Here is a 24,213-nt window from a genome sequence, read left to right on the forward strand (position 1 = left end):
ATATATACCTTATATATACACTATATACTGTGTACACTACAAAACTGATGATACTATAACAACAGTACACTAATGCTTTTCTATTGTTTCAATGCTTCTCTCCATGTTCCCCAGCTCAGGAAAACCACGGGAGAAATGTCATCCTTACTCTAAACCTGTAAGGAGAAATGCCTCTTCAAAAGAGAAGTAGCTCAGTTTTCCATGACGTACCTGACATTTCTTGTAAACAATGCATCCTAACAACAAATACTTCAATTATAACTCCAAAAACTGTTGAGACTGATTTTTTTCTGCTGCAAGCCTCTATCAGTTCAGTGAACTGGAATGATACTGGTTCACTGTGGAAATCCATATAACTGTTTCTTGGCAGCTGGATGTACTGAAATATGAAAGGCTATTTCAAAGGTTACAAGCACTGTAAGGAGTACAGTGGAAGTGTGGGACAAATGGGGAATGGAGACATATCTCTGTGTCTATACCTCCAAGAAATGAGTGGCAGCTATAATATTTGAATTAAATGCCATCTTTGTCTATCTTTATTTAAATCAAGCCCTCTTTCGGAAGTCGTACTGAGGCAGATTTCTTAGAAACATCATCTGGAATTGTCTCTAACTACAGTTAGCTGGAGTTGACCAAGTTAACTGAAATGACAGAGAACTCTGGACCTGGAAAGAAATAGATGCAGCAAAAAAAACTATCGCACTGGTTTTCATACTAACTTCACAGCAGTCTCCAACACCTACAGAGTCAACCTTTTGTTGAGATCTTCCACTGTAAAATACCGTGCAATGATGCATTAGTATGCCCACTGGGAGCTAAAGTAATAATTTAGCATTTTCCCATTTATCTCATATCAAGAGTCAAGTGCATGGTGAAAGACTTTCTACACATATCAATGTACAAGCCTCAAAGAAATCAATAGTGTTTAACTAAGAATTCATTATACTGAAAAAATCCATCAAAAGAACATAAACAAAATATTTAAAATAAGCATCAGTCACAGCTTTTCAAATTCAAGCCACCCAGGAATTTTATGCAAGTTATAAGAAAAGGCATGGAAATAATACTTGGTTTTGGTTTGAAATTTACTCACTAGATTTTAAGGCATGTAAGTGTTGCCAGACAAATCTGTTCATGCATATTATCCTATATTTTATCAGAATAGTCAACACACAGATTAAATTTCAAAGGATAAATTCTATAAAGAAAAAACAGAAAATGTTAAGAGCAAACCACACAACCCAGAATATTACTATAGAGGAATAGAAAACAAGGTCTGCCAAGGTGTTCAAAAGAATAAAAATCAAAAAAAAGTGGCCTGGTTAAATTGCAAAGAATACCGAGGACTCACAAAGGATATTGCAACCAAGCATTACAGCCTTCAAAAAAATCAAAGAGAATTTCTGATGAACAATGCCACTTCTGTAGCTGTTTGGGCTTTTATTACTGCTATATTTCATTGTACTAGTTAAAAACATGGGGGTTTTAAAATTTAAAGAAAACTAGGTGCAAAATTCACATTACAATGAAATACATATGAGAATAAGTACATTTTTAATGCCTGGTTAGGTGTGGGGAAAACCTCTCTGGAATAATGCCTGAATCTGTTGCTATATTCAAAGAGAAGGTCAAACTATCAAAAGGCATATAAAAAGACTTTATAAGGCAGAATGATAACACAAAGAGCAACTGTCCTTAAGACAATGGTTTTTATGCCATGTATCCAGCCACTGTGACAAAACAAGCAAACAACAAACCTTAGCATTTGGCAATAATTAAAATTCAGCTGAAACAACATGCTGCAGCAATGGGTTGGAGACCACGTGAAATAAAGAAAGAGGGCATATTTATGCAGTAAATTGTGTATAGTGGAAGTGTTTAGAGGTGACAGGTTTCAAAACAGTGTGCAGATACAGTCCCCTTGGTATAGCAATGCTGTTCACCATTCTTCCAAGGTTTTTCTGGTCTGGAGTTTGGTTTTTCATGTTTTCTATTCTCTTTCATTTGAGGCTTCCTTTGTTCTGGGTCTTTTCGAGATCATGAGAAGGAAATGCATTTTAGAGTTACTGTTTAGGGCTACAGACAGAGACTTCAACTAACTAGTTCACAGAGGGTTTTCATTCCTTACCATGAACAGTTAATTATTTTTCAGCAATGTAGTCTAGATGCCAGAATCCTCCGATACCTTTCACATTGACCTATGAGATAATTGCTTAAAGAAGTTCTACAGATTATTGCTCTGTATTACAATAAAATGCATAAAATAAAATGCATACAAATAATGAATACAACATGCAGTTAGTAGAACTGAAAAGATACTGTTTACAGGAAAAAAAAACCAAACACCAAAACCAGAAGAACAGACATCTGCAAAAGTCAAATGCTCATTTTATAACTGAAAACTTTGATAAGATTTGAGCAATCATTGATATATTATCGTGTCCTATGGTTCTTCCTGCTACAGAACTAACCCCTCTCACAGAAATGAGGAGGGAGGGAAAGATCAGGAGAGAAAATATAGAGGTTTGTGAAGATCTACAAAATATTCAGGCAGAATTCTCTTTGGCCTCTGCAAAACTCCCTAAGACATATCTAAATCGTAAAAAATAATCTATGTGAGTCCCAAAGGGAACCAAAGACTCTAGAACTCCATTTTCTTGCCTCATATAGTTAGCTGGAATAGTAGGAAAAAAAATATTCAACTACAACTCAGACAGCAATATTACATGTTGCCACTACCAGAGTGTATGTTATCATATGGAACTAATTATAGCTTCTAAGCCGCAATTCTCCTGGAAAACCAAGAAAGTTGTTGAGTCTGCCATGTTCTGAGTTACAATCAAGTTCTGAGATAGGTCACTCCATTACAAAAGTTGTTATGAACTTAGCATTACAGTTTTATTACTAGAAGAATATATGTCAGTCCCAGGCAATACAGCACTGCTGTAGGAAAAAAATTAATTTGAATACCTTCTTGTTGCATGAGTTTTAGAATTTTATCAAGAACTTCCAAACAACAAATGCTGGAAACCAAAAAGCAATTTAAAGATAAAGGCACATGCCAGAATGCAATTAAGCTATGCTGTCCTAAGGGCACAACTGCTTTTTGGAGAAACATTTTTGTAAAAAACTCCTTCTCATTATTTACATGTTGCACTGTTGGAAAAGCTTGTGACACCTCCCTCACTCGTAGATTCATCAAGTCCACTCAGGTCACTGTGGCTCCTGGAATATTAGTAAAAGAAAAAGAGAGAATTACAAGTCCACACTTTAGTGAGGAAAAAAAAAAAAAAAAAAAAAAAAAGAGAATAATTAACAAATATGAGAGAAAACTGAACTATTTAATTAGTCTTCACAGAAAAGATTGTGACCAGATGCACAACTTTGATAACAGCCATAGCAGGATCAGAACCTTTCTTACCTATATTAAGATGGATTAGAAATTTAAAGAATGGTATGATTAAATTCTCAATAAAGATTATGTAAAGAACTAGCCAAAGCTTTTCCTTGAACTCTTGAATGCTAAGAATTCGGCACATCATGTGGATCAGTAAAATCACAGTAGCCAAAGAAGGGCAAACATTCATCCTTAAAGATGAGTAGGGGAGGACAGAGAACTACAGAACAGTCAGCCCAACTTTAATTCTGAGAAACATACTAAAGCAAATGTTAGGCCTCAGTATACTTATAAACTGGTTTTTTAATACTGCAGTAAAAACTGACTTGCCAGAGAGAAACTGTCAAAACAGTTTCATTTCCTTTCTTGATGATAGCTACTAAGTAGATAACAGATCCAAAGTACACATTATCACTAAAGCTATGTGTGGTTACATATAAAAATCATCGCATGCAAACTAGAGAAATGTGATGAAATTACCATATATTGTAAGTGCTCGTCTGACTCACATTGAGAAGATATCTGTGAATCACTTTGAAATTCAGTGAGTATTTCCAGTAGGGTCCCACAGGAATTTGTTCCGGCCTTAATTGTATTCAGTATTTTGTTAACGACATAGATGTTCAATAGCCAGCACAGCTGTAAAGCATATCTGGATATTGCTGAGACAGAAGCAGTTATCACAGGATAAATAAGAGCATACTGTGACCAGTTTGGCCACCTTGTTTTTCAATTAAGATGGAGCCAAACTGAAAAGAGTGCTGAGAACAAAAAGACTAAACAAGACAATCATGAAGAATTGTTAAAGAAACTGGTTTGCTTCCACAGGAAAGAGAGGAGGTCCAGGTCCAAACCATCTGGTGCTTAGACAGCAATTATCCTTATCAATCGGCACTTTCTCTTGTACCCTCCAGCAATATAGCACAGAATTGTTAGAGGAGTTCCTTCTACTGTGTTGCGCAAGGACATGGTGAACCTGATGCTACCCCAAGAACTCACAGTAAGAAAAAGGGGTTACAAAATTTATTTTCAAGACTGAGTCAATTTGTTCTAGTTGTATTTGATCCTGCCTCTCTGCTAAAGCCCTGGGTAGATCTCCCGAGGTCCCTTCCAACCCTATAATTTCCCTTGACCCTGTTATTTTTATTTCCTGTTAAATAAAAATAAGAAAAAAACAACCAGCAGAATTTTATTGAACTCCTATACAGACAGATGCAAGTAAGCTTTCATTTCCTCTGTGAACTTATTAGACTATGACACTATTCCAGCTTTTTACTTTAAGAAAGTTTTTCTCCCAACCACCATGGATGCCAAGCCTGTCAATCACACTAACAACAACAAAATACATATGGGACAGTTTAAGGAGGAAGAGCAGGCACGAGAAACTGCTCCTTCAACTTATTTGGAATCAACTCTAACATGTGTGCCTCAGAGAAGAAAAAAGACCATACGGTAAGTCATGTTCCTTTCATTATTTTTATATTTTATATGCAGTAATAATTCATTAAGCTATTTTGCCTAAGTATATTTTCCCAAGAGCAGTATTCCAGTGTTATAACCAGTAAAATTAGATGCATGCAGCTGCTGTAGTTTTTTTTTGCAAAGCAGAACTTGACTTTGAAAGTTTTGAAATAATTTAACACATTTAGTGCTTATGTTCATGAAAATATGTAGTACTATTTAGTAAGAAGTGCCAGTAGCATGATCTAAGAATCCGGTTTTATACTGTTGATTATTGATTTCTATGAAATCACAAAATGAGAACTTACTTTATATTACTCAAAGGAGCTGTAGCCTATAAAAACATGCCTCCTATGTGGCTTGCACATTCCAGGCTGTAGGAGAAAGATTCATTCATATATGTACTGTAATGATGTGTTAACTGTGCTTTATGTACAAGTTATGTATGGAAATTACTTTCTATTTTGAGGTCAAATTAGCTGGTGTATAAAATCCACATCTTAACTAAGATTCCCTCGAAGTTTGGTAGTTCTCAAGTATTAGTTGTCGTTTCTCCCTAGGGGTCCAAAAAAAAATAGAAATTTCTTAATATACAGAATCAGATTTCTGCCTTTTTTTTTGAGAGGCAAAATTGTAAGCACTTTGGATAAAAAGGGTTTTTTGTCTCTAGCTAGATACAAGTTTAAAATAACAGATAAAACTATGCATGTGTACCCAAAGACATTTTTAAGTCTGCCAGTGTCCATGCCAGATCAAGAAGCTCCAGCAAATATTGAGTATTAAGTGACCAGCTAGCACTTATTCTCATTCAAATCTCTACAACCTGCTTGAAAGTAATGTGTAGGCACCGGCCGTTTTGAAAGAAACGGCATCTGTGCCTCAGTATTCTGCTCAAGGATCCCCCCACCACAGCTCACACAGACACCTTGGTTTCAAGTGCATATATTTACTTGGATTGCCATGAAATGCAGAATACCTCATGGGGTAGCAAAGCAGTATGAGGGTACTAAGCAGAACTGGTAATCAAATCTGGGGTAATCCTAGCTAATATTTCTTGAAATACTCTCCTTGAGGGTAATAGAAAGCAAGGGGAAGCGCAGGATAATATTCTCCATTTTTGATGCACAAATGAGGAAAGAGAACTACAGCACTGACTAACCCAACATTGCCATCAAGAGATCAGCGGCAGGATTCCAGTTCACAGAATCATAGAATGGTTTGGGTTGGAAGGGACCTTAAAGATCATCTAGTTCCAACTCCCCTGCCATGAGCAGGGACACCTCCTGCCAGACCAGGTTGCTCAAGGCACCATCCAACACTTCCAGACACAGGGCACCCACACCTTCCCTGGGCAACCTGTTCCAGCATCTCACTACCCTCATAATGAAGAATTCCTTCCTAATGTCTAATCTGTCTTCCCCCTTCCAATTTAAAGCCATTCCCCTTTGTCATATCTCTAGAAGCCTTTGTGGACAGTCCCTCCCCAGCTTTCCTGTAGGCCCCCTTTAGGTACTGGTAGGCTGCTATAAGGTCTCCTCAGAGCCTTCCCTTCTCCATGTTGGACAACCCATACTCTTTCAGCCTCTACTCACAGCAAAGGTGCTTCAGCCCTCTGATCATCCTTGCAGCCCCTCCTCTGGATCCATTCCAAAAATTCCATATCCTTCTTATGCTGGAAATTATAGAACTGGACACGATACTCCAGGTGGGGGTCTCACGAGAGCAGAACAGACAGGCAGAACCACCTCCCTCAACCTGCTGGCAATGCTTCTTTTGATGTAGCCGCAGATATGTTTGGCCTGGGCCATAAGCACACACCAGCAGCTCATGTCGAGCTTCTCATCAACCAGCACCCCCAAGTTCTTCTCCTCAGGGTGGTTTACAACCACATCAACCTCAGCCTGTATTGAAACTGCAGATTGCCCCAACCCAGGTGTAAGACCTTGCACTTGGCCTTGTTAAACTTCATGAGTCAACAAGCTTGTCCAGATCCCTCTGGGTGACATCCCATCCTTCTGGTGTTGTGACTGCACCACTCAGCTTGGTGTCATCTGCAAACTTGCTGAGGGTGCTCTCAATCTCACTGTCTATATCTTGATGAAGATATTAAACAGCACTGGTCCCAGTATGGACCCCTGAGAGACACCATCTCTCACAGATCTCCATCTGGACATCAAGTCATTGACCACTACTCTCTGAATACAACCATCCAACCAAGTCTGCATCTGTCCAATTGAGAGAGAAGGACATTCTGGGGGACCATGTCAAAGGCTTTATAGAATTCCAGATAAATTACATCCATTGCTTTTCCCATGTCAACCGTTGTTGTCGTTTTTAACCTGACAAAAGCACAAATGCCAAAAATATTTCTTGCAATCTACATACAGTCACTACGGGTCAACCACCTCTGCTACACAAAGCTAACAGGACCTTCCTTCCAAAATAGATCTCTGTCTCATTCAATGAAGAGAGATAAACTACATAAACACTGGCCTCTTGAGAGTACTCTCTTAAAAACCCAGATTACAAATTAAGGCAATGTCAACACAAGCAATGGTAGGACAATTAGCCAAAAGTTAGTGTTGGGGGAGAGCAATCGAAGCAAAGTCAGGTGGGAGAAGAGGGCATCCTGGGCACAGCAAACTGCAAGCTGGAAGGGCAAACCTCCAGATGACACTGCATGCTACCACACGTAGGAATATAACAGCAGAGCACAGCAGGCAGCACAGAGCAACTCCTTGCTTGCCAGTATTTCTGAAAACACTGGTGGCCTCCTGGGCTCTGGTCAGAAGAGAGGCACACTACAGCGTGCACTGAATTGCAAAATCCTAAACCCGCTATTTTTAACTGCCTTTGAGACATTCTGAACTGGAGCTGCTAACACCTACACAGCAACCAAGCTCACCTAGTACAGCAGAATTAACACCATTGCTGTGCTTCACTTTATTCTTGTTTCACACCTGATGCCATCTGTTTTTTTGCTGTCTCCCTAAACCTGTAACTCGCACATCTCCCACCCACCTGCTTCCCACCTCAAGCACACATGAAGACCCTACTCCTGGCAAAATTACTCCTACACTTAAACTAGGCAAACAGAATTTCTTAAGGAATATATGCACCTCTCTTGTTCCTGCACACAGTGGAGAAGAGTTGGTCCCTCTTGTCATACAGGGAGAAGTTGCCTCCTTGGAACAACTGACAGCCAAAACACTACGAAATTCACCATAACTTTTCCTATAGGATGCACAGCCAGTCACTTGGAGATTATTCTAAGGAGGCAAAGTTTAAGTTGCAAAGGCTTCTATCTCAGTTCTGCATTTCTGAAACTCCAGGAGCCGAGTTTTGCCAGATTCGGTGGTCTGCAAAGCCATAGGATAGTAAAGAACTAAGAGTATTCACTGGCAACAACTGGCCTGTCAGTCAATCTAAAAGCAAAGATACACACCGGAAAATTTGAAGGAGGACAGAAGATGAGACATTTCAACTGAGCTGAAATCCATTTTAATCTTTGAACATGTGCTCCAAGTCTATTTTGCATGGGGAATTAAAATAGGAAGAGTAATTGGTCTCCGGCCTTTTATGGAAACTTTCATATTTTTCCTGTTGTGATGACTCAGAACTGCTGAGTAAAATAATCTGGGTTTGTTTCAGCAGCTGCATCTTTGCAATTTTATTGCCCATTCTACAAAGCAATGGCTCGCAAGCTTTTCCCCCTTGCTCCACTTCCAAATATGCACCCTGCTCTCTTCTCCAGTTTAAGAATTATGTACGACTCTCCCCTCAAACTGGAAGTATACTCTCTGTTAGAGGTGATGAGCCAGAGAAGGACTGCGAGTGGGGCAGGGACGCAGCTCAGAGGAGATGGCTGGACAGTAACAGAGGTGGGAAGGGGCAGAAGTGCCCATCCTAAGCCTCCTCAACTCTGCTCTCTTTCAACTCTATCTGAACCCCAGCTTTTTGAAAAGATAACGCAGCACTGGAAGGAATTTATTGATGATTTGTTTTTTAGCAGTAATATTAATGACGGGGGGGAGGGACCACACAAAACCAAAAGAAACCCCAAAACTTTAGATCACACTTCACCTTAGAGTAACTGCATTATTTATTCAAGTGCAAGACTATGGTGCCCAGACTTGATATAAGTAATGAGATTATATCCTGTGACAACATGGAAGTAAACTTTGCAACTGAGCTCTATTTTTTTTTTTTGTCTGAACACTGCAGCACAGTATGTCAAAACCCACAAGCAAGTCAAATGCAATCTAAAGGCAGATCCAAGCAGCTGAATCAACAAATCCAAGGTAGGCAAGAGACAACTATCACTAATTGTTTTTGTAATAGATATGAAAAATTGTTTCCATGTTTAAATGTCTAAGATGCTGGTGACTCAGAAATATTGATATACTAATTTTCAGCAGGATTCGTGTAACTGATTTCTGTCCTGACAGATATTTGCATGTGTTGACATAACTACTTTCAGTTTCCTTATACTGGAAAGGGTCACCCACAGAAGAACACTGGTACTTCCTAAATCGCCCTTTATAGGCATTCACTGCAAGTGAGCAAACAGAACTTCCTCCTAGGATTTCTACAGCAGCTTAGTAAAAAACAGTGAAGAAACAGTTCAGTGTTACCCACGTAGATAAAGTCTTTCACTGGATAGCAACATGGCCACAAAACTACCATCTCAAGAGGAATTTAAGAACTGGACAGCTTTTCAAGTTGCAGATCTCCTAAGACAGGTACTGGATGTATTTGTAATGCTCTAGACAGTCTGGTCTATATTCAGCTAGCAGAAACTCTTACTGGATTTATCTTTGAAAAACAGAGATGTTATCCTAAATCAGGCAAAGATATTCAAAAGTACTGAAAAAAAGATTAGTCAGCAATTGTCATCCCCAAGAACTTAATATTACATGAGTTTCTTGGTGCTGTCTTATTTTCTATAGATATTTAATTCGTGGTAGAAGCTGCTGTCTCCAATCTCCAACTTGGCAGATCATATGAAAATGGTTGCTCACAGAGACATTTCTTATAATAGAAAAGGTATTTCATGCCCCAATTTATTTCCTACTGGGAAGAAATAAATATTTCACAGAAAGCGAGTCTAGACTTTATATTGGAATATTGCTTTAAAATTTACAGCTTCTCAATAAGAACCTACTGCTCATCTTTTCTTCTCGATGCATATATACCCATAGTAGTTGCTAGATGTTGTTTGAGGTACTTCAGCTTTTTTTTAAACCATTCCTTTATCTGCCTGCACCTTCCCTAGTTTTGCAATGTCTTTTCTAGTATATGCAGAGTAACTTGAATTGCATAAAATAGTCCAAGCTTCCCTTCACTACTTGAATAATCTCCTCCAAGTTATAGAACCAGGACATAAACTTTTTTTTTTATATCAGATTTTGCCTTGTATCTTACCAAATACCATGACTCAGGTTTTAGATTCTACCTGTAACATTTCTTACACAATGAAGTCTATTCACTGCATTTTGATATATAGCCTCACTTTACATTCCTTTGGATTTTTTTAACCTAAGTTTCATTATAATGAATTTTATGTGAGGGATTTTTTTATTTAATGTACATCCTACTTCTAACTGTAGAAGCACAAATCTTTTCCATTATCTCCTTTAGACAAACAGTGATAATTTATTGCCATTAAGGTTTCTCATCCTTTTCAATTGAAGGAGCTTACAATCTTTTTCAATGAAAATAATTGTGTTATGAAGTATTTCTACATGTGTAGCCACATAAAAAGTAGACCAAAGTTTAAAATGTTCATTTATTACTACTATGTTTCCATTTTGCCTTATGCATAAATACGTTCATGCATGTACTACTTAAAAAAAAAACAGACAACAGTTTTACAATGCAGATGTACTGCAGGAGGACCGATGTCCCCTCGTTGACAAACCTAACCTGTTCCATGGAATTAATGCGTACCATAATAAGAATGTATTGGTTAAACAGTGAACTCATTACCAAGAACAGCTACTCAAAGGATTAATTAGCTTAGAGTCTTTCAGCTTAAAGGAAATCAGAGTAATTAATAGAAGATATAATTATATTAAAGTACCCTGAAATTTTACAGCCAAATACAAGACAAAATTAATATTAATTGTACAACAACTCATAGATCTCCAGACACGTTTCAGCAGGCACACCAGAACTACTGGTTTCGTACTTGCTAAGAGTCTTCCAACTCCATAAAAAGCTGTTAATGCCTATGCTGACACTCACATCACTAATTAAAGCAGCCAAGTGTTCTAATTACTACAGTATAACCAGCATTAAGCACTTGGCTATTCTGCATATCAAAGACATGTGCTGGGGAGTAGCAGCTGTTTGCCCGCAGACACCACGTCCAGAGCGGTTCACCTCCTGATGCCAAAGCCAGAGCACCCAGTACTGCTGCCCTTCCCAGTCAGTGAACACTCTAGGGGGCTGTGCTGAACCCCCTCTCAGAGACTAGGCATACACTTACATAAACCCTAAAACAATGCTGCTAAGGTTGCAGAAAGCACTCAGTGTTAAAAGTGCCAGAAATGGGATTACCTAATTTTGCCCCCTTTCCGTACACATTATGATAGTCTAATTGCTTCTTTGTATGCTACCTTTTCCATTCATAAAAATCTGCCTCCTTCAACACAAAAACAAACCCTGTATGTTTTGTGTACTACTCTGGTTTGTTAGAGAAATTGTCAGGTGTACAAGGCCAGGGCTTGCCGAAAGAGACAGAATGAATTCCCAATAATGTCAATTCAATCCTGCCTTGAAATATCAGATTGTGTCACTGCCCCAGCTCAGCATTTTTACCTGAAGCCATGCAAGTCCTAAAAAAAACCATGACATTTCCCCGGTGTTTGACTTGAAATTCCAGGCTCTGATTTGCAGAAGTGGTGAAAAGTGAGAGTTGCAACCACAGCGGCAGCTCCACTCAAATGCCAAAATATTGAATACGCAAACATACACGTATCTCTCAGATCCTAAATACCTCTTGCTAGGCTCCAAAACCACTGGACACTGTATGAGTTTTATTTCCCATGCAACTCAAACCCCCTTACTAATAGGGTTTTCATCTCACAGGGTGGTCTTAGAAAAAGCAATTCATTAATATTTCTGAAGCACTCAGCAATTCAGGGAGTAGCAGTGAATGGCTTGATGTCCAGATGGAGATCCGTGGCAAGTGGTGTCCCTTGGGGGTCCGTACCAGGACCGGTGCTGTTTAATATCTTCATCAATGATATAAACAGTGAGATCGAGCATACCCTCAGCAAGTTTGCAGATGACACCAACCACACCAGAAGGATGGGATGTCATCCAGAAGGACCTGGATAGACTGGAGAAGTGGGCCTGTGTGAACCTCATGAGGTTCAACAAGGCCAAGTGCAAGGTCCTACACTCAGGTCAGGGCAAACTGCTGTTTCAATACAGGCTGGGGGATAATGTCATTGAGAGTAGCCCTGCAGAGAAGGACTTGAGGGTGCTGGTTGATGAGAAGCTCAGCATTAACTGGCAATGTGCACTCGCAGCCCAGAAGGTCAACAGTATCCTGGGCTGCATTAAAAGAAGTCTGGCCAGCAGGTCAAGGGAGGTGAGGTCTCACAAGAGAGGAATAGAGGGGCAGAATCATCTGGAGTATTGTGACTAGTTCTGGAATCGTCAACACAAGAAGGGAAGGATAGGGACAGTTGGAACAGTTCCAGAGGAGGGCTGCAAGGATGATCAGAGGGCTGGAACACCTCTGCTATGAGGACAGGCTGTGAGAGTTGGGGTTGTTCAGCCTGGAGAAGAGAAGGCTCCGAGGAAGCCTTATAGCGACCTTCCAGTACCTGAAGGGGACCTACAAGAGAGCTGGGGAGAGACTTTTGACCAAGGCATGTAGTAATAGGACTAGCGGGAATGGCTATAAATTTGAGGGGGGCAGATTTATACTAGACACAAGAAGGAATTTCTTCATGATGAGGGTGGTGAGCCGCTGGCACAGGTTGCCCAGGAAAGCTGTGGATGCCTCATCCCTGGAAGTGTTCAAGGCCAGGTTGGATGGGGCCTTGGGCAACTTGATCTCGTGGGAGGTATCCCTGCTCATCACAGGGGGGTTGAAACGAGATGATCTTTAAGGTCCCTTCCAACCCAAAATATTCTATGATTCTATGATAAGTACAGAAATTAACTAGCCATCCTGCTAAGTGTTTTCAGCCCCACAAAAAGCATGTTGTATAAAATCAATAACTTCCCTACTAAAAAATAATTAACCCTATTGATTTTGCTTTTTTTTAATAAGGAAAAAAAGCAAAGATGATAATGAAAGCCTTACATGTGTATGTACTCACTTTCCCATTATCTTGCATCTACAGTCTAATTGTGAGAACACTGAGATATTCCATGATGCATTCCGAGTTTATCTACTTGGTCTCCATTTGCTATGTAGCCTAGTCCCTCTCCTTAGTACTGAGCTTAATGCTGTGGATTTATATATTTGTAAGAAATTGAAAGGTTCAGTGGTCATCACTAAACACCAGTACTGAGACATCTGCTTGTCTTCTGCTTGTCTGACAGGCTAACGATGTAAAAAGATCAGGTGTTTTCCCTTACACCAAAGTTACACGCTTGATTAATAGCATAAGGCAAAACACAAAAGTAGCTTATCAGAGCCAGTAACTGGAGATAGCACAAATAATTACAAACAGACAGGCAAAAGCCAAGAGCAAAAATCTATGCATTACCTTGATTCTTTGCCTCTCCAGCAGCATCTGTGCAACTCATGACAAATTAATACATCCCACAAACAATCTATAGTCCAACACCTACAGCAACCCTCTCGTTTGCAATACAGACCAGATCACAACTCAAAGAAGCAGCATTCTCCCAACTACTGTATAAAAGAACAATTTTTAAACTCAAACATAGAAATATTGGCTCATAGGTAAAATAAAGTGTCTGAATATACATCCAAGTATAAAACTTTCATATCAAAAAAGTAGATAAAATACACTTTCAATGTTTGTTAAAACACTGTGTGATCAGTTTTAAGTATTCTAGAAATAAAGAATTACATTAGAAAATCCACATAAATATTTCTCTGAGAATAATTGATTTTCACTAATATTCCTCTTTTAGTGTCTGAGTTGGTCATTTCTGCTACAAAATGTTACTGCTAAGCATTACAAATACTAAAACTCATTTATACTAAATATAAATATATTAATAATACTCATTTCAAGAGCGATACATTCTTAAAGAAAAGATTTCATAGCATCATAGAACATCACAAATTGGAAGGCAGGCATAAGAATCATCAAGTCCAACTCTGTGATCCTCAGAGGACTATCTGAAACTAAGCCATATGACTTCTGGATTTTTTTTTTCCCTCCCACTTTCCAAGCACAACAGTGCAATTTCTTTGAAGAGCGAGGCAAAAAGACCCATGAAACTTTTAGGACATCTTCAGCCTTGATCCATTCCATACTGGTTTTTAATAAGGAAACTCCCACGCGTCCATTTTTTCTCAAATTACTATTTAGTTTATGTTATAAAGAGATACCATTGCCGGACATTCCTGTTTCATTTTATGATCAACACCACCTTTGCTAGAAAACACCACTACCACAGCTATGTTACAGAAGAGAAATCCTGTTTCTGAACTTCAATTCTTTCCACCAATGCCCTTCTATCATGGGAACTACAAGACACTTAGCCCTGTCACCTGGTACTGAATCCAGACAATAAGTGCATACAGCGGGTTGGTAAACAGGCATGACACAACAGCGCTTTATCTTCTATAGCCTTCATTTTCCAGCAGTCAGTGACAGAACCACTTCCTGAGGTGATGGAAGATCTACTCATGGTAGCTTGTGCCATAAGACTGCTTAACCTGTTTCTAATACTGACCTTCTCTTATCCCACAGCAATTAAAGTTGCACCATTTATTTTTGTTAGGCTCCTCATGCCATTTGTTACATTTGATCCTTTGTAATTTCAACATGACTACTCCATTCACAATGTTATCAGTCCTTATTCCTTGTAATCTTTCTTTATAAGAAAGATCACAGTGAATAGCTCTGTCTCGTATGTGGAAGTCACTACCTTTTCTAAGCATTACTGTTATTCTGTCCAATATTCTTTTTCTAATTACCCATGCCAAACACTACAAAGATTTCCACAACTCCAAGCATTTAAGCATGGAAATATTAATTAGTTTCTTTATAAATATCAGGTTCCATAGTATTGTAATAATTCTACTTCTTTTCTCACCTTAGCTTGGAATGCCTGAATCTGCTGCGGTTGCAGAAAAACTGGGCATGAATGGATCTCATTTCTTGGTAAGCAAATATTTCATAAAAGGTGCCATTCAAGCATATTTCAGCCTGTGTCTGGCGTTTCTTACAGTGCCAGGAAATAATCTGACATTTTCCTTCTTTACCTACACTTCATCAATCGCTCCAGTTTCCCATTCTAGCGGGCTGACTTACGTTCCAGACTCAAGGAGCACCCCTACAAAAGAAATCCCAGCCAGCTCTCCCTCCTCTCCAGAGAAAGTGCAGATATGTAGAATCAGTCATTAGCATATGACTGTGGCAGGAAATGTCTGAGGATACATGACTTGGAGGGATTTGTGGTTTTTTTTAAAAAAAAAAAAAAAGTCTATAGTAAAGTCTATAAAAAAGTACAGATACTCAGGCATATGCAGGCTCATGTTTAAAACTGAGTGGCCACAGAATGAAATTAAGTTTTACTCACAATTAATGATAGCATAGCGGGGCAAACAAAGCTGTCAAATACAGACTGACTCCTTCCCCATTCTCATATTATATTTTCAATTGCTACATGTGTTGTAATTGCCATTGCTGGATGAGAGGAAGTGAGGTTAAAGCTAAGGGTGAACGTGTTGACTTCTTGGTGCCTGCTCCAAGTAAAACTGTACAGCAGCAGTGGAAAAAGATAGGAGAAATATTGTCAGACATTAGTGGTAACCTAATAAAAAATACAAGCGAAAAAAGCAAGAGGAACAACGGATGATCTCTGGTGATAGTCTGAGATATAAATTTTTTTAAAAGCAATATGACTAAAAATGAAAGCTTTTGCTCGCGTGTTCTCCAAACAATATATTCTCATTAACACATCTTTAAAGATCATCTTGCACTGCAGAATATGTAGCAGTATGTGTGATACAATGAGCAACATTCATTTTTGATTGTAGAGAAAATGAGACAAGCCTCACACATCAGTTGTAACTTTCCTACAGCTTTCACGTGTTCTTGAATTGCTGCAGATACTTATCCTAAAGCTCACCACATAACTAACAAAAAACTTCAGGCCTTCGTGCATACCACATCCTTCATGTCAAATAAAAATACATTGTATTTGAAAGGGATTTATCAATACTAAGGTCTTTTTGAGTTTTAAAATGTTCAAAGTTGATTCATGCAGGCACTGGAGCCACATAATATGTCTAAGTTGGCCACAAAACCATAAATCAATTTTAACTGGTTTCAGAACAGAAATAGAGTAAGCAACATTTACATGGTCATTTCTTTGAATATTTCCTGTCTTTGAGTGCCTAAAAGAAAATCACTTTTCTAACAATATTATATTCTGTTTCATAAACATACCAAGTATGAAACTGATCTTTTAAAGGAGACAAAATTACATGTATTTTATACAATTTGAGAAGTGATAGCTCTTCCTTTACACATCTGTGGGATCTAAGAATGCAAAAGGGTGGTATATTAGATCTGAAGTGTACTATGCAATTTCATTTTTTATCAATAGTACTCTACTTGTGATAGCTATTCCATATGCAGGTCACATCTGAATTACGTTAATCTAGTCTTAATGCGCATATCAGCATTTCACCACAGCTGCGTTGCAGCTTCCTAATGTCTGAACTTGCTACACTGTACTCTGCTTTTCAGTTCCCTCTAAGAGTAGGTTGCTTGTTTGATGTTTTTTAAAATTCTGTTTTGAGTTCCCAGTGACAGATTGAAAAAGATATAAGAAACAGTGAATTTTAACTTGAACTTCAGAACTGAAAAAAGGCAGACTTTCTTTTTGGATTTGCATATAGAATTTTTACTAAAAGAAATCTCAAACATACCAGAATGGTCAAACATTGATTCTAAACAACTTTCATGTATTTATCTTTCTTGCTTTTCAAAATGTTTTGAATCCCATGGTTGGATTACAAGTGCCTTGGAGAAAACTAGTGCCATTTTCCTAACCAATATACTAGTGTTTGGGGGGTTTTTTTGAGTAAGATTTAGAAAATATAACCTGTGTCTTCCTGTGGGAGATTTGAACCTCCCTGCCAGCGCAAAACACTGCCAGATCTTGCGAGCTTCAACCTACCAAGACTGTACTTTGACATCCATTTATTTCAGCACTGTTTCTGAGAAAAATCAACCAACGTCTCACTTGGGTGCACCTTCCCACCTCTGCAATGCAGAAACAGCAAACAGGAAAGGACAGGAACCACATCTGCTTTCTCTAGTGACCACAACAACTGAACACAGTACAACTAGAGCTCCTTTGCTGCTACGTGAATGCTGCAAAGTCCCAAAAGACCTAAATCACTTCCTCAGTTTAAGAGTGTTTTCCAATACTGACTGGTATTTAGCAGCATGGAGTAGTGGAATAGGTGGAAAAACAGATCAAAATTGGGTTTGGCTGCCTCAGTATCTGTTAAGAAAGGGCTAACCAGCATCAGGTTTCATTCAATTAGACCTGACATCCACCCTGTGTACTGGGTTTTATAACTAAAATTTGGACCGTGAATGCCTCGGGCTTCCAGAGGAAAAAAATTGTTTTCTGGGTCCTACAGAAACAACAGGAATAAGAAAATTAAACAACAGAACTTCAAAAATTAACATAAATAAGAAGCTTGCCAAGTACTTCTTTATAACGTACATCCTCTGGGAAAGGGCCAAAAAATCCTTGCAGTGTTTTCCTCAGGTATCAAGCAGGCATAGAAAGCTTGCACATGGGTGAGATCCAAAGAAACAGGATGCGAGTTGCAGGTGCTGTAGAGTCACGCCCTTGGGCTGGCTGTTGGCAGCTAAATGCCACAATTCCATAGACAGGGTTTAATGGTACACTGCTTATCTCAGAAAGCCATTAAAAAAAAAAAAAGCTTTTTTACAGTCTCATTAAACTTCAATACTAACATTTAGGTATACCTGAGTGTTTTGTGCAGTAGAAGTGATGCAGGCATTTTTGTCCTGCCTTTGGTAAGCGCACAAGGTCCCCATGACAAAAAAAAACAACAGAAAGTGTTCACCGAAGAAAGTGCTGTTACAAAAATACATATTTTCAGATGTAAAACATGATTAGGCCATGTAACTGCATTAATTCAATTGTCTTTTTGCACAAGTTCTAATCCTCTGACGTTCATTTTCCCTGTTTACATTCATCTACCATCAGACACACCCTTGTCTTTCCCAAATCCGCTTTGCAGGGGCTGAGCCCGTCTTGGCGCCCTCCCCTTTACACAATTTTGCTTTAAGTGCCTTCCAACACCTAGTGCTTTATTTCTGCCTGGATTTTAGCCAGGCGCCTCCTTCCCTTTTTCCCTCAGCTAGGTCCTATTGTTCATGGAAGGAAATTTCTCTTGCTGACATATCTCATTGATTTGCAGTCCTACGGGAATTATTCATTTCCATCCCTCACAGGTGTGGAGGTTCCCTGTCAGAGGCAGCCAAGCTGCCTCAGTTATGAAAAGCATTTTTTCAGTAACACCTTCCTTTTCAGGTATTTTTCCAGGCTCTGTACTCACCTTCTTGACAAAGAGCTTAGTTAGCAAACTTAGTTAGTTTCTCAGAACTGAAAATAGATTCCCCTCAGGGTAGATGGATGCAAAGCATTAAAATATAGAGCAGAAAATATAACAAAGAGCAGAGAAGTGCAGTCTTTGCCCCTTAGCAGTTCTTGCGGAGCAACACAGGGGAGCTGCCAGCAAAGGGACAGTCGGCAACAGCTTCCCAGGATGCTCAGAACATCACCTGCCATCAAGTAAGGAGGGGGGTTGGTTCTGTTTGTTGCTGTTTCTAATCAAATAGGAAACAGTTTCTAAAAGCAGAATCACAGGTACTTACAGTGATTTCAAAGAGGAAAATGATAAGAACATACAATAGAACGGCAGCAAATATTATTAAACATATAAAGTAACTAGAATCAAAGAGTGACCTTAAATAGACAAGGGCTAAAAGAGAGATATTTCAGACCTGAGCATATCTTCTGCTTATCAATCATCTTCAATTAAGCAGTAAGGTACAAGGGCATTACATATTCATGTATATTCAATAAAGCATAATGCATCTGTAAAGTAAAAGCAAAAATTGCAGATTTATCCTTATTCTTAAAAAGAAACCAGCAGATCAATATGAAGATAAGCTACTGAATATAAATATAATTTCTGAAATCTAGGGCACTTTGAAGTTTTGCATAATCATCTGACACAAGAACACAAGTGATTTTAGCTATCAACATATTAATTTCAAAATATATTGACACGAGTAAAGAAAACACTCAAAAGAAAATATTAGACTAAGAACCAAATGTAATTATCACCAGATTCCCATGACCATTAGCTTGGAAACTGAATATGTATCCAATCATCCTGAATTATTTTCCTGCTAAGTACTTTCAAATATCTGAAAAGCAATTTAATAAAACCATCTAATGCCATGATCTAGCAAAGTAATCCTGTAGTAAGAAAGCCTGAGCCAGTGCAAAAGTATTCATCGCAGGAGTGGGCCCTTAATTTTTTTCTGTGACAGAACAACATTTCTATTCATATTCCAGATGCTGCTGCCAGAAAGGATTTGAACATAAATTTGTTTGTTTTATGCAGTAGCTGCAAATGATGGGAAGTGCTTTTCTGCTTTCCAGTCTTTAAGCTCTGGCACACAACAATCCAATCATATTCTAAATGTCAAATTATTCATAATTACATTAAATATGGATTAAAGGAACATCTTTTGATGCAGAATTCTTTGTTCTTGAAGTTTACTGATAATTTTAAATGTTATTAAAAATATCCTTCAAGTTTTTTGGACCTTTCAAATTCAAGGGACATGAAAAGAATTTGAGAAGTTAAGGAAATTTTTAAGCCATTGTGTCAGTCTCCAACATTGACTTTGTAAGCTCAGAGCTGAAAAATAGAAAAACTCCATATAGTCTCAGGCTTTCCAATGTTGAACTTTTTCCTGTTTCTGCCTTATTCAAACATCCTCATTATATAAAATCACCCCCTATGAGATCATTTTAGTAAATTGTCTTTAGAGACAACTTGCAATTTGAAGAATCTTCATTTTGGGTGCTTTTATGCTCCTTCCTTCCTGAAAATCCAGAGCTTTTACAATATATGCAAGTTGGAACTTTAAAACACTAATACCTAAAATCATTAGTCATTTTAAAAAATCTAGCTGAAAACTATAATCATTCTTCTGCTGTAAAATTCCAGCTGCTAAGCATTTCAGAAATCATCTAGAGTCCCTGGAATGTCACAAATAAGTCCTGCTTTCATACTAGCCGATACTAAAATACCAAGTTGTTTTTTTTTTTTCCTCATTCTCTTAGAAGACTGATCTTAGAGGAGAAATAAAAGATAGAAAAAACATGAGTTGACAAAGGCACGTTGTAAGTTACACAAAGATTATTTAATGAAGTAATTATGAGTTTCAGTAGCAACTCCCACAGGAAGTCAGCAAAATCTCTCAAGCAGAGGCGACAGCAGGTTTTCTTTTCTCCTAATATATACTTTTCTTATTAAAGGTACTCACATATATATACATAAGCATGAATCAAATTTGTCATTACATACTGATAGCTGCAGCTCTAGCAATGCCAAGCTACCAAACTAGATGATTATAGGCACTCTGTCTATGTTAGTCTGAATGTCACTCAAGACGCAGCAGTTGGAAAGCATTAGCCTACTGTGGCCTGTAGAAGCACTTGAGGAAGTTATAATTCATGCTTTTCTATTAATAGAGAACTAAACTGGAACAATCAATGTGAATTTCCCAGAGAAACAGATTTAGACAAGGCCCTATTTATAAGATGGATACCCTACCTTTCTGGCAGAGTGGAATAAAATAGAGCTCAGGAATGTAAGCTTTGCAGAAACATGTGGCTTTTAAAAATTAAAACCTGTTTTCTCAGAAGAAAAAGACCTGAACTAATTCGGGGGAACACTGATCAATTTGCAAGTAGCATTTCCTTCTGTAAATATTGTTTCTTATGAACCCAAAATGACCGAAAGATATTAGAGAATTAAAAACAATAAATCTCTTTTGCTCCTACTGTACATCCACAGCAGTTACGCATACAAGACATTTTATAGTTACCAGAGCCTATGCTGGTTCTGTGAAAGGGTGTTACATCAAAAATTGCAGGTACAAGAGACATGAAAGCAAAGCTGAAAATCACTGAGAAGGTAATAGTGTGTCCACAAGAAGGGAAAGCCTAAGCCCATTTGATTTCGCTAGTCTCACATCTACATAACATCTCAAACATACATTTAATAAAATGAAGGATAAATAATGAAGAATTTGTGTTCATTTTGGGGACTGATTTCTCTCAGAAATATTTTTTATTATTAGAATATTTAATTTATGAGAAAATTTACTCTTACAACATCCATTTATAATTTCTAAGAGTAAAACAAAATGCTGGAAATCTAGTAATCACGTATCAGAAATACAGCAGTGAGGACAACAGGTTCTACACGACTGGACCTCCCTGATCAGACTAAATTCATAACTCTATCATTCCTTAACATCATGAGAATGAAGAGAAGCTGACAAATTCAAAGTAAGTTCAATCTCAGTCTAATTAAACCAGGAGTTCAAGGATAACATACTTGTACTACCTAAATTGTCTAGAATATATTTCTGAAAGTTTCTGGGAAAATACTTCTTTCTGCAGCAAAGACTAAAACCAGCTGAATGTTATTGATTCTCATGAGAAAGCACAAGCAAGGTTAAAAATCAATGTTGAAAAGCAGTTTTTCTCAGAAGGGGACAACCTGTAGGACTCTGTTGGTTTTGAGAAGTGAATACATACAGTTCCTCTGAAAACAAGGAAATTCTGCGAGAACCAGACAGTACAGCAGGGAGAAAGGGCTCCTTGTGAACAGGCCAGGGAGAGTTTCAAGTCTTAAGTTTATTTCCACTGGATTCAGGAAGGGAAGACTTCAATTTTCTATGTAAATACAGGATTGTATTAAATAATATAACTGCTTTTAGTATAAGTTTCTATTCCAGACAAAGAGAACCTGGAAAGGCCTTGAATATAAACATGCTACATGGGCCAGTGGGTGATGCCAGTGCCAAAATGAGATATATTTCCAAGGACATACATGTTGAGCTTCTGTTCCTGATAAATTAAAGCAAACTAATTGGAGTCTTGACTGTAGAAATGAAAGGTGGTTAGAAATAATTATTAAAAAATAAATAAAACAAATCAACGTTAATTTTCCAAAAGAGCAGAGAAAGTAGCACATTTTTGTTGAGAAAAACTTCTAAAGCTGTCTGGGTACTGCTACTATATAGCTACTAAATGTAAAGTGACATGAACAAAAGCAGAAGTACACTATTATTCCCAGAAAGACATCCACAGGCGTGTTACATGAGGATGATTATGCCAGGACAGTTCTGCTGGTAAATGTTTCATGTAGACATGCTTGTAGCCTAAGAGCTAGATAGACACAACCCACAATAACCTAAGCACATTTTGCTAGTGCTGACTGAGCTGTTAAGGCTGTAGTAAAAGGCTTAACACAGCTAAAAACGAAAATCCATGAAGTCTGCAATGCAAATTTATATAAAAAAAAAACACAGAGGCAGATAAAGACCAAGTTAAAAGTGTCACGGGGTTTCCCTTAGTAAAATGAAGCCACCTGTTTTCTTTCACGTGATGCCATCAGCTCTGAATAAGCATGATGCCTGGCAGGGAGCAAACAAAAAAGGAACAGCAAACCTGTAAATTGTTTCAAATGTAGTTGACTGCTAAATATCAATGTAATATTGTCTTTAATTTAAAACGATCAGCAGATGGCTTGCAAAACCTGACAGTTATCAACATACTGTTCAGTGCAACAAAACCTTGCAGCTATTCCTTCAATAACCAAGAGGACACTTAAATATTTATTTCTCTTTCCACATCTATAAACTCATAGAATTCACCCACATTATAAACCAAAAAAAAACAAAACAAAAGTAACACCATACTAATGCAATAACAGAAATCATCATTTCATGTGTTTTAGGCTTGTGGAATACTGAAGGGTAAAATCTATCCAAAACGCACATTAGCGTGTCAAATGCAGAAGCACAGCTTCTACTTATAGGGCACTTGGCTTCTTTTAGGTACTATTATTCACAGGATTTGAGTTTGTATTATTAAGCAAATAGGCACAAAATTCCTATGAAAGATATTTTAAACTGTCAATTAATATTCTTCAGACCTGCTATAGAATGCTTTAATTCTGTTACCGTGCTCTCCTTATTTCCTCCACTGTTCCTGTGTAGCTAGGTTTTTTCACTTAACAGTTTAACTATTTTGCCCCTTGCTGCTCCAACGCAATCTACATTTTAAAAAGGTGTTTTTGTCTGTATCCATTGCAACATAGTCCTTGAAAAGCATAAGACTGAGAACTATTAAAACCTTACAGTTGCCTGGGGTTGATTTGTCATGGTATGACATTGATAGTTAAAACTTGATTTTCCATTACATTTACTTAAAAGTCCCAATATACTAAAATAACGTGATCAGAATAATCTATGTAGGCAAAGTCCTTAACCATTTGAATGTAGGATAAGATAGTAACAAATAACTACACAGGTTGTGCAATCTTTTGTTAAAAAAATATGCAGACTTTAGATTACAAAAATATATTTTATATTTATAGCTGACAATCTATTTCACTCACTCAGAACTACCTGAGGAAAATATTGACATTTGCCCTGAATCCCTAGTTTCCTGTGAGGGGGGAAATGCAACACTTCGTTTGTGTGTGAGATTGCTCGGGTCCTCTAAGTATATAAAAAAACAAATTGGAGAAAATTCTATATGTGCCAGCAATGTGTTGTAAGTGAAGGAGACTCATCACCAGAACAAAAAAAAAAACCCACACAACAAAAAAGCTCAAAAACTCAAGTCCTTACCTGAATGCTTTTGATTCATGTGGTTCACAGAGTATCTGAAATGCGTCTGCACAAACAGCACTGCATTTCAGAGAGGCTCTAGGAAGAAAAACAAATAAAATCTGGAAGGGCATCATACCCAAAGTCTGAGGTTATATTTAGTCATAGCCTATAGAATTTTACAACAAAAAGTCCTCTACCAACAAA

At 37.9% G+C, this 24,213-nt stretch overlaps 2 protein-coding genes across 10 annotated transcripts in view; one reads left to right on the top strand and one right to left on the bottom strand.

Moving 5' to 3' along the window:
* DNTT (DNA nucleotidylexotransferase) overlaps window positions 1–24,213 on the bottom strand; it is a 162,289-nt gene that overhangs the window by 107,416 nt on the left and 30,660 nt on the right. The window contains exon 2 of one of the 7 annotated variants that reach the window (XM_054072230.1): window positions 3,149–3,225. The exons of 4 other annotated variants lie outside the window; for them this stretch is intronic. Coding sequence is in view for 1 of the 3 variants with exons in the window: in XM_054072229.1 (XP_053928204.1) it covers window positions 24,028–24,105 (78 nt within the window). In the remaining 2 variants the exon portion in view is untranslated. Of the gene's footprint in view, window positions 1–3,148; window positions 3,226–24,027; window positions 24,106–24,213 lie in introns of those variants that run through there. 2 more of the 7 variants (XM_054072229.1, XM_054072233.1) reach the window with 2 other exon arrangements.
* Window positions 9,087–24,213, top strand: part of BLNK (B cell linker) — a 94,337-nt gene continuing 79,210 nt past the window's right edge. For 2 of the 3 annotated variants that reach the window (XM_054072222.1, XM_054072223.1), the window contains exons 1-2: window positions 9,429–9,600; window positions 15,124–15,186. In XM_054072222.1, the coding sequence (XP_053928197.1) occupies window positions 9,526–9,600; window positions 15,124–15,186 (138 nt within the window). In that variant the 5' untranslated portion in view covers window positions 9,429–9,525. Of the gene's footprint in view, window positions 9,160–9,428; window positions 9,601–15,123; window positions 15,187–24,213 lie in introns of those variants that run through there. The other variant, XM_054072224.1, reaches the window with a different exon arrangement.

This window comes from Cuculus canorus, chromosome 7 (assembly GCF_017976375.1).
Source record: "Cuculus canorus isolate bCucCan1 chromosome 7, bCucCan1.pri, whole genome shotgun sequence".
Taxonomy (NCBI): domain Eukaryota; kingdom Metazoa; phylum Chordata; class Aves; order Cuculiformes; family Cuculidae; genus Cuculus; species Cuculus canorus.